Genomic DNA, 9,063 nt, shown 5'->3' with positions numbered 1-9,063 from the left:
CTGAAAATAAAGAGGGCTTTAAAAGTTTTCAGCCTGAGGAGTGTTTTGATTACAGTTAACACAGTATTGTGGGAAATGCAATATAAACTTAGGGATGAGTAGGAGCTGATGGGAATTTTCTATGCGCTACCACCTCTATGCACTGGCATACAACTTGTCTATTACTCTATGACTTCCATACCTCTGTGCCATTTGGTGTTCATAGTATTCTTGTGAGGAAAACAGAATAAATTTTATTATGACATTTTATTTTTTAAATTTGTTTTCAACAAGGTAGTACCGTACATTTAGTACAAAACCAGTCCTTTTCTTCCTTTCAAAATATGACTTATACCTGAACAGAAGCTGTGTGATAACCTACTATACTCTTCTAGGAACAGATACTTGTTTTTTTTTTTTTTTTGAGTCTCACTCTGTCGCCCTGGGTAGGGTACCTTGGCATCATCAGAGCTCATAGCAACCTCAAACTCTTGGGCTCAAGAAATCCTCTTGCCTCACCCTTCCAATTAGCTGGGACTATAGGCACCCACCACAATGCCCAGCTAGTTTTTCTATTTTTGATAGGATCTGGGTCTAGCTCTTGCTTGGGCTGGTGTTAAAGTTCTAAGCTGAGCAATCCACCCACTTTGGGCTCCCAGAGTGCTAGGATTACAGGCAGGAGCTACTGAGCCTGACCAAGAATAGATGTCTGAATGATTCTGTTAATGATGTGTCAATATTTAATTAAATATGCTATTCCCTTCCTAGTTAATAAGCTTGGTTTACAAGAAAAGGCAACTTTAGTTATTTACTTAATTACTTATATATTTTTTGAGACTGAATCTCACTCTGTAGCTCTGGGTATAGTGCATGGCATCATAGCTCACAACAACCTCAAACTCTTGGGCTCAGATGATCCTCTTGCCTCACCCAACTACATGGCACTATAGGCACCCACGTCAATGCTCAGCTAGTTTTTTTTATTTTTAGTGGAGTTGGGGTCTTGTTCTTGCTCAGGCTGGTCTCAAACTACTGAGCTCAAGCAATACACCCTCCTCAACCTCACAGAGTGCTCGGATTACAGGTGTGAGCCACTTCACCCCGCCATCCCTTCCAAATTCAGTGCAGGAATTTGGGACAAAAATTATTCTATTCCAATTAATTACTCAATCTTATCCCTTCTTTATACTGTCAAATGCCGGAAGTGTTCTTCGCAGTCTTTTTTTTTTTTTTGCAGTTTTTGGCCGGGGCCGGGTTTTAACCCACCACCTCTGGTATATGAGGCCGGCACCCTACTCCTTTGAGCCACAGGCGCTGCCCTCTCTCTCTCTCATTTTTTTTTTTTTTTTTAGACAGAGTCTCAAGATGTTATACTGGGTAGAGTGCTATGGTGTCACATCTCACAGCAACCTCAAAATCCTGGGCTTAAGCAATTCTCCTGCCTCAGCTTCCCAAGTAGCTGGGACTACAGGCGCCTGCCCCAATGCCCAGATATTTCTTTGTTGTAGTAGTTATTGTTGCTTGGCAAGCCTGGGCTGGATTTGAACCCACCAGCTCTGGTGTAGGTGGCTGGCGCCCTACCTGCTGAGTTAAAGGCGCCGAGCTGAGGAAGTTTTTTTTTTTTTTTTTTTTGAGACAGAGTCTCACTATGTCGCCCTCAGTAGAGTGCCGTGGCCCCACAGCTCACAGCAACTTCAAACTCTTGGGATTAAGTGATTCTCTTGTCTCAGCCTTCCCATTAGCTGGGACTACGGGTGCCTGCCACAACAACCGACTATTTTTTTGTCGTTGTTGCAGTTGTCATCGTTGTCTAGCAGGCCCCAGCTGGGTTGGAAACTGCCAGCCTCTGTGTATATGGCCAGCACCCTAACCACTGAGCTATGGGCGCCACCTCTTCACAATATTTAAATTTCCTACATTATTTTTGTAACCTGCTCTCTATTTACATCTGAGCAGAATGGCCCGTCATATGCAGAGAAGGCACAGTCACAAGCAGTGCCTCTTTGTTTCTCTCTACCTACTTCTTCCTCTATGGCAGTGGTTCTCAAACTGTGGGTCACGACCCCTTTGGGGATGGAACGACCCTTTCACAGGGGTTGCTTAAGACCATCCTGCATATCAGATATTTACATTACGATTCATAACAGTAGCAAAATTATAGTTACGAAGTAGCAATGAACATAAATTTATGGTTTGGGGTCACCACAACATGAGGAACTGTATTAAAGGGAAGCGGCATTAGGAAGGTCACACTTGTGGCCATACAAGTGTCCATCGCTGCTATAGTGTCTGCACACCGTGGCTCTACTCCTGTTGTCAATGGGGTTCTTTCTTCCAGATCCAGGGCCACCCCATTGAATTGCAGAGACCCAGTGCACCCCAGAAAGCCTCTCTGTCTGGTGCCATTCCCCCTACAAGGGTAACACATTGAAGAGCTGACTGTTGAGCTAAAAACTGGTGTGACCATCTACAGGGCAGGTTGTATCTTTTGAAGGAAGTGGTCAACTTTAAGAAATGCTCCTTTAACATGACTTTCTGCCTTTATGTGGGGCCACTGACTGTCATTAAAGGGAGTGACTTAACTGCATTTTGACCTCACAAGGTCCATTCTCCACATCAAAGGAAAAGGTCAGTTCAGTGGGAGCATGCAGCTGAAATGATAAAGTGTCCACAAAAACACCAAAGGAAACTGTGGGCTTAAGAAAGAAACTCATGTCAGCAGTAAATTCTCCATGAAAAGTAGGGAAATGAAGATATGAAGTCTCCTTAACATTTGAGATCTTTCTATCTCTAAAATGGCATAATAGGGGTTTGCTATTGAAGGAAGCTTAAGTCCAAAATGGCTCTCATCTTTGACGTGGATAGCTTTTTTCTTCAGGGTCAGCAGTGTGTGCTGCCTCCCTGAGTGTGGGCATGGGTTTGGGGTCAGGGTCAATGTCAGTGTTGGTGTCAGGGTGGAGTGGGTATTGTCAGTGTTGGCATTGTGTCGGGGTTGGTGTTGGCATTGCATTGGCATCAGAGTCGCCTTGGTCTCTTGGTGTTGCCTTGGCAGTGCGTCGGCATCAGGGTCGGGGTTGGTGTCCCCTTGGGGTTGCAGGTGTCGCGTCAGCACAGGGTCAGCATCGTTGACGTTGGGGTTGGCGCAGAGTCAGCTTCAGTGACATTGGTGCTGGCATTGCGTTGGGGTCGGGTCAGCATCAGCGTTGCGGTTGGGGTTGGCCACACTTCAGCGTTGGTGTCCAGGTGGGGTTGGAGGCCTACGGGTGGGGGTCGTGTTGGCATTGGCGTCCTAGGTGAGGTCAGCGTCGCTTTGGGGTTGGTGTCAGGGTTGGGTGCCTGACCAGGTAGGGACCCTAGGGCTCCTGCACTGTCTGCCCTGGGCCAGCATGGGTTGGGCAACTGCCTCCTGTGGGCCACACGTGTGACCAGAACAAGGTGTTGTGGCCCTAGGAGACCACCGGGCCGGTGGGCAGCTCCTCACAGCCTAGTGTGGTGCAGGGCAACCCCCTATTAGGCCATTTTAGAGATAGAAAGATCTTAAATGTTATGGCAGGATCCTCTGAGGATTAGCCTTGGTATTGGTATCTAATTTTCATCATCAAGAGAATAACTTGGTATCTAATTTTCATAAACTATTTTTGAAAAGGAAGTCCAGGAACACATTGGTCCCCAATCCACATTTGTAACTCTTATCATCCATCATGACTTTATTCACACTACATTCTCCTAGGCAGAATTACTTTCCAGTTGTAAGTCATTGCCCACTACTCTTTTTTTTATCATTTTGACTTTTTTTAATTTTGCATTTCATATATTATCCAGTTTCACATTCTCACAGGATCAGCAATTACAATAGCCACCTAGTCTCCCAAGTCTGAAATGGCGAGACAGTCAGCTGCACTAAAGGTAAAGCACTGATATGCTCACAAAACAAAATAAAATTGCACAATGTCTCCTTCATTTTCCTTAAACTAATGCCTGACACAAACTCTTATTGCTGAAGAATGGAAACCCTTTTCTTCTTCATGCCTCAAACTAAACATTAAACTTATCTGACAGGGCGAACAAGGTCTCTCTCTAATAATTAATGGTACACACATGAAAAATCCTTTATGATGCATAAATATTTTGTTACACAGGGTACAATACTTCTCACGGTTTTGGTTGGTTTCAAGGTTTGGAAAGAACGAGGAGCAGCCCCGGGGCAGGGTTTGCGATGGAGACGTAAGCAAAGTGGGCAGAGAAAGGGCTTTCTTACGATCATTGGCCCATCTGAGAAGGAAGTGGAGGACCTTGATTTGAAATGAGAAAGCAAACATATTTGTTGGGTGGTGGTGAAGCCTGGAATTGTGTGCGGGTGGTGGGGATGCTGGGCCATCAGGGAAGGAACAGCAACAGGACTCAGTCCCGAAGTGCATGGGTGCAGGGGTGGGGTGAAGAGGGACCAGGCAGGATGAAGCACTGGTGGCCAGGACCTGTTGCTATGGTGACACAGTGGGAGAACAAACTGTACACTCACATATACACAAGTTTAAGTGTCTTAATTCATGCCAGAAACATGCAAAATTAAACGCCTTGTTTCCTTGAGGTAGAGCTACAGAAGCAAATTTGGGCCAGAGGTCAGGCCTTGCTGGGTCCCAGTGAGGCCTCAGAGCTGGATCTGGGAGCTCCAACAAGCAGGTCATTCCCAAATCCTCCTGGGAGGCCTTGGGGGACAGAACAGGGCACAGGGCTGAGGAAGAGGGAAGAGAAATAGGAAGCAGTCCCCTGAGTCAGGCTTCAGATTCACAGTCTGGAGGGCAGCAGCAGCTCTGCACGGGCCGCCTGGGGGCAGTTGAATCTCAAGGCGCCTATTCGGGCACCATTGTACAGGTACCAGAACCAACTACCCGGTGACAAGACTGGAGAACTAACAGAACTGCCGATACTTCCATCCTTGCTGGGTGGTGTCAGAGGAAGGGTACCAGCGCACCTGAGCATGAAGGGCGGCAGCAGCAGCAGTGGCAGCTGGGTAGGTAAATGCAGCATGGGAGATGGCTGGGATCAGCTCTGTAGTATACAGAGAGTAGGGGGCCCAGGCCTCTGGGGACGCAGGGATCAGAGCAGCCCCCATCAGGTCACAGGGGTCCAGTGCGATGAAGTGTGCTCCTAGGGCGGGGTGCACATTGCTGGGATTTGGAGTTGCTATCAGCTTGCTCTTGGCCATCTTGGTGTTGGCTTTGGCAAACTCTAGCCTCAGGGTCTGCGGGTTCTCAGGATCAAAGCAAATGCCATTCAATGCATTCTTGACTGCTTCTGCTCCTGCACGGCTGTCTGCCGATGAGCTTGATCAGGGACCCTTCATACCCCTTGAATGGCCGGAAGAGCAGGCAGAGTTCTCTGGGTTTAATGTCCACAGGGAGACCACTGACAAACAGCGTCCGGACCTCCTCCTCCAGGGTGCCGCTGGAGCCCGCACCAGTGCCGGTGCCCGTGCTGGTGCTGTGCTCGCCGTCCGGTTTCAGGTTGCTCATGGTGCGGGGGGAGGGGGTGGCAGGGGAAGGCAGCGCGGAGGGCGAGGTGGGAAGGGGCGCTGTGAGCGGCGCGCTCCGGGGGTGCAGGGCGGGGTGGCGGTGGGGGCCCACGGGGCGGTGAGGGGGCAGCTGCCGCTTCGGGCTGGGGTCACATCAAGTTTGGCGAGTGCAGGAGGCGGGGAGGGTGTGCGGCAGGGGAGGCACTAGCAACCGGAGCCCCATTGCCCACTACTCTTTTTTTTTCTATTTTACAAGCCCATTCCCAAGGACTTATTTCTATTCAAATTGGGTTTTCAAATCACATATATATTTCCACCTCTTAAATCTCCATACGTGTTCATTTCTTCAAGCATATTTTACAATGTTGAATTCTGAACTGTTACATCCCTAGAAAGGGAGTCAACAGTCCTTTATAGACTATTTTCTGAACGTAAGTATTGCCCAAGTACTGCTCTGGCCAAAATAATCAAGAAAATGTTAAATATCGTTAAGAAAAATTATAGGGAAACCACTAACCAGTCATCCTATTTTTTAAAAAATCCTTGAGGTGTCTGTAGCTGGGTTGCTTTTATAGCTTTGCTGTGTGTGCAAGACAGAGATAATAGAGTTGGAGAACATCCCTAAAATGCTACTTAAATGAGAGAGACGCAAAGCAAGGCGGGAGACAGGTTTTCATAAAATGACAACGTTCTTAATGAACCTGGCTAAAGGTGAGTCTCATCAGAGAGCTGCATGGCTGCCAGATTTTGATATTGGTGTCTTGCCAGAGCATATGTGCCAGTTTCTTCTCTAGTGGCCCCAGTCTTGGGCTGTCGCTTGACTCTTCCATTTCTTCTGAGTTGCTTGGCTGAAATTTCTTCTATCTCACACATCCTGGTTTAACAGAAGCTTCTCACTTAGTAGGAGCTTCTCATTACAGTAGGAGATTGTCAGGATGTCCTTGTGTACAAGTAAGGGACAGGTAAACAGTCTTAAAGAACTTGAAAGCTGCTTCATAATTGTTCCAGTTTGATTCTTTTCTAGGCCAACTGACATAGTTTGTAGTCACCCGGGTCTCAACCAAGTGGTGTACATCATATCTCCCGGGGAACTGTGGAGCTCTGGATCATATTTGCCACTTAATTTCTGTATTGTGTGAAATTGGAATGTCATGTGTACATTTCCCTAATATAGAAGACAACTAAACACATAATGAAAATATATCAGTTAATAGAAAACAGCTTTTTTTTTTTTTTGTAGAGACAGAGTCTGACTTTATGGCCCTCGGTAGAGTGCCGTGGCCTCATACAGCTCACAGCAACCTCCAACTCCTGGGCTTAAGTGATTCTCTTGCCTCAGCCTCCCGAGTAGCTGGGACTACAGGCGCCCGCCACAACGCCCGGCTATTTTTCGGTGGCAGTTTGGCCGGGGCCGGGTTTGAACCTGTAACCCTCGGTATATGGGGCCGGCGCCCTACCGACTGAGCCACAGGCGCCGCCCGAAAACAGCTTTTGTTTTGGTGATACATTTAAATATTCTGACAGAATGACATCCAGCGTTGAACACACTCAGAAGCCAAGGTTGGCTTTGGTTGCCATGAAGCACAGGCGAATATACACACTTATATAAGCAACTCCATTAGGCTAAGCCAAACTCCATGCTTTACAATCCTGCTTCTGCAGCTCTCTACTTACAACATTTAGTTTAGTTAAATCGTTTTCATGCTAACCTTGGCATACACATCACTATCTATTTAGGAGGAAAAAAATCTCAGCCACTCTTCAAGGATATGTGCTTTTACTCCTCTCTCTCTCTGATCTAAATGTTCTTTCCCTTTTTATTTTTACCAATTTTGCCAAGTAACTCCAAGCTTATTTTCATAGAAGAGAGAGAGCTACTGCTAGTCCATAAAGCACCTTTGTGTGATTTAGAAAGACACTCTTGCAATACAACCTCAGACCATGATGAACAGAGCATGGGTGGGATATCACTGCATTTCATTTCTCTCATTCAGGCGCCTTTGTGGGGTGAACAATATGGCAGCTGTGAGACTAATGATGCTAAACAGGTTGAATTTGGGGGTCAAATTCTCATGCCTCAGTAATGATTTTAAAAACCACAAGTACGGGCTCGGCACCTGTAGCTCAGCAGCTAAGGCACCAGCCACACACAGCAGAGGTAGTGAGTTGGAATCAAGCCCAGGCCTGCCAAACAACAATGACAACTACAACCAAAAAATAGCTGAGCCTTGTGGCGGGGGTCTGGAGTTCAAGCTACTTGAGAGGCTGAGGCAAGAGAATCGATGAAGCCCAAGAGTTTGAGGTTGTTGTGAGCTGTGACTACACGCACCCTAGCCAGGACGACATAGTGAGACAATGCCTCAAAACAAAACAAAACACTTCCAGAAACCGGCTGCTTTGTGACATCATCCTGCGCGCCGGAAGTGCCTGTTGCCTGGGATAGCCGTGGGCAGCGGCAGACGAGTCTCTGGGCAGCCTGGAGTCATGGATTATGGGCGGCCTGGACTCATCAAGGCTTATAGAAGAGATGAAATGTGGTCGGAGGGACAATTTGACTATGAAATCTCTCCTTTCAAGAGAACCAGTCAGTCTTTCCATCAGTCTCAGCGTAGGAAGTCCAGGCGTGCTGATGTCTCCTACAAACGGCAGCATGAAAGAAAGCCAGAAACAGATAAGGAGAGGCCCGTACGATCTTTGAAAACATCAAGAGATACTTCACCCTGGTTTTATTCCGCAGTTTCGTCATCCGAGGTGTTAGCCAAACCTCGTAGGCTAACTGAAAAAGAACTATCTGAGGCTGCAAGAAAGTGGGCTGCTGAAAAGCGAGAGAAGTCAGATGACAGTAACTTGCCTGAAATTCACGAGTATGAAGCGGGATCCACAGCACCATCGTTCATTTACCAGCCACAAGAACCTGAGGCAAATGCAGCATATGGCATAGAGTTCTATGAAGACGCGCTAACCCGTCGCTCTAAAGCAATAGCATTAAAAGCCAAAGAGATTGAACAGGCTTACCGACAAGACTGTGAAACTTTCTGGAGGGTAGTGAAAATGCTGATTGAAAAAGATCCTTCGGGTGGCGCCTGTGGCTCAAGGAGTAGGGCGCCGGTCCCATATGCCGGAGGTGGCGGGTTCAAACCCAGCCCCGGCCAAAAACCACAAAAAAAAAAAAAAAAAAAAAAGAAAAAGATCCTTCATTAGAAAAGTCTGTACAGTTTGCGCTGAAGCAGAATTTACATGAAATAGGTGAGAGACGTTTGAAAGAACTCAAGCATTTCATTGCAGAGCACGATACTTCAACTGAAGAGTTTGGAGAGCCTTTTTAGATTTCTAGCTCAGGCAAAAAGTGTCTAGATTTTGTTTTCCCTCCCTGAATTGCATAAATCCTTAATATATGGACGTTTTGTGATGAAGAGAAATAACTTTATGATGGCTGACTATACTTCAAATAAACGTCTAAAATAGTATCAAATAAACGTCTAAAATAGTCTAAAAATACTTTCATTAGAATCTTTTTCTACATGTAGAGGGTCTTAATCCATTCTCACCTTTTTTTGCCCCCTAAAATGCTG

The 9,063-nt window shown here is 46.6% G+C and overlaps 1 protein-coding gene and 1 pseudogene across 1 annotated transcript; one reads left to right on the top strand and one right to left on the bottom strand.

Moving 5' to 3' along the window:
* Nucleotides 1–4,467: 4,467 nt before the first annotated feature.
* LOC128577820 (RNA-binding protein with multiple splicing 2-like) lies at nucleotides 4,468–5,492 on the bottom strand (annotated as a pseudogene).
* Nucleotides 5,493–7,975: 2,483 nt separating this feature from the next.
* On the top strand, nucleotides 7,976–8,817 carry LOC128576999 (periphilin-1-like). The gene is made up of 2 exons (XM_053579074.1): nucleotides 7,976–8,567; nucleotides 8,681–8,817. Exons 1-2 carry the CDS (start codon nucleotides 7,976–7,978, stop codon nucleotides 8,815–8,817), a joined length of 729 nt encoding a protein of 242 aa, XP_053435049.1.
* Nucleotides 8,818–9,063: the final 246 nt, after the last annotated feature.

Source organism: Nycticebus coucang, chromosome X (genome assembly GCF_027406575.1).
Source record: "Nycticebus coucang isolate mNycCou1 chromosome X, mNycCou1.pri, whole genome shotgun sequence".
Lineage (NCBI taxonomy): Eukaryota > Metazoa > Chordata > Mammalia > Primates > Lorisidae > Nycticebus > Nycticebus coucang.
This window is presented reverse-complemented; position numbering and strand designations above follow the sequence as displayed.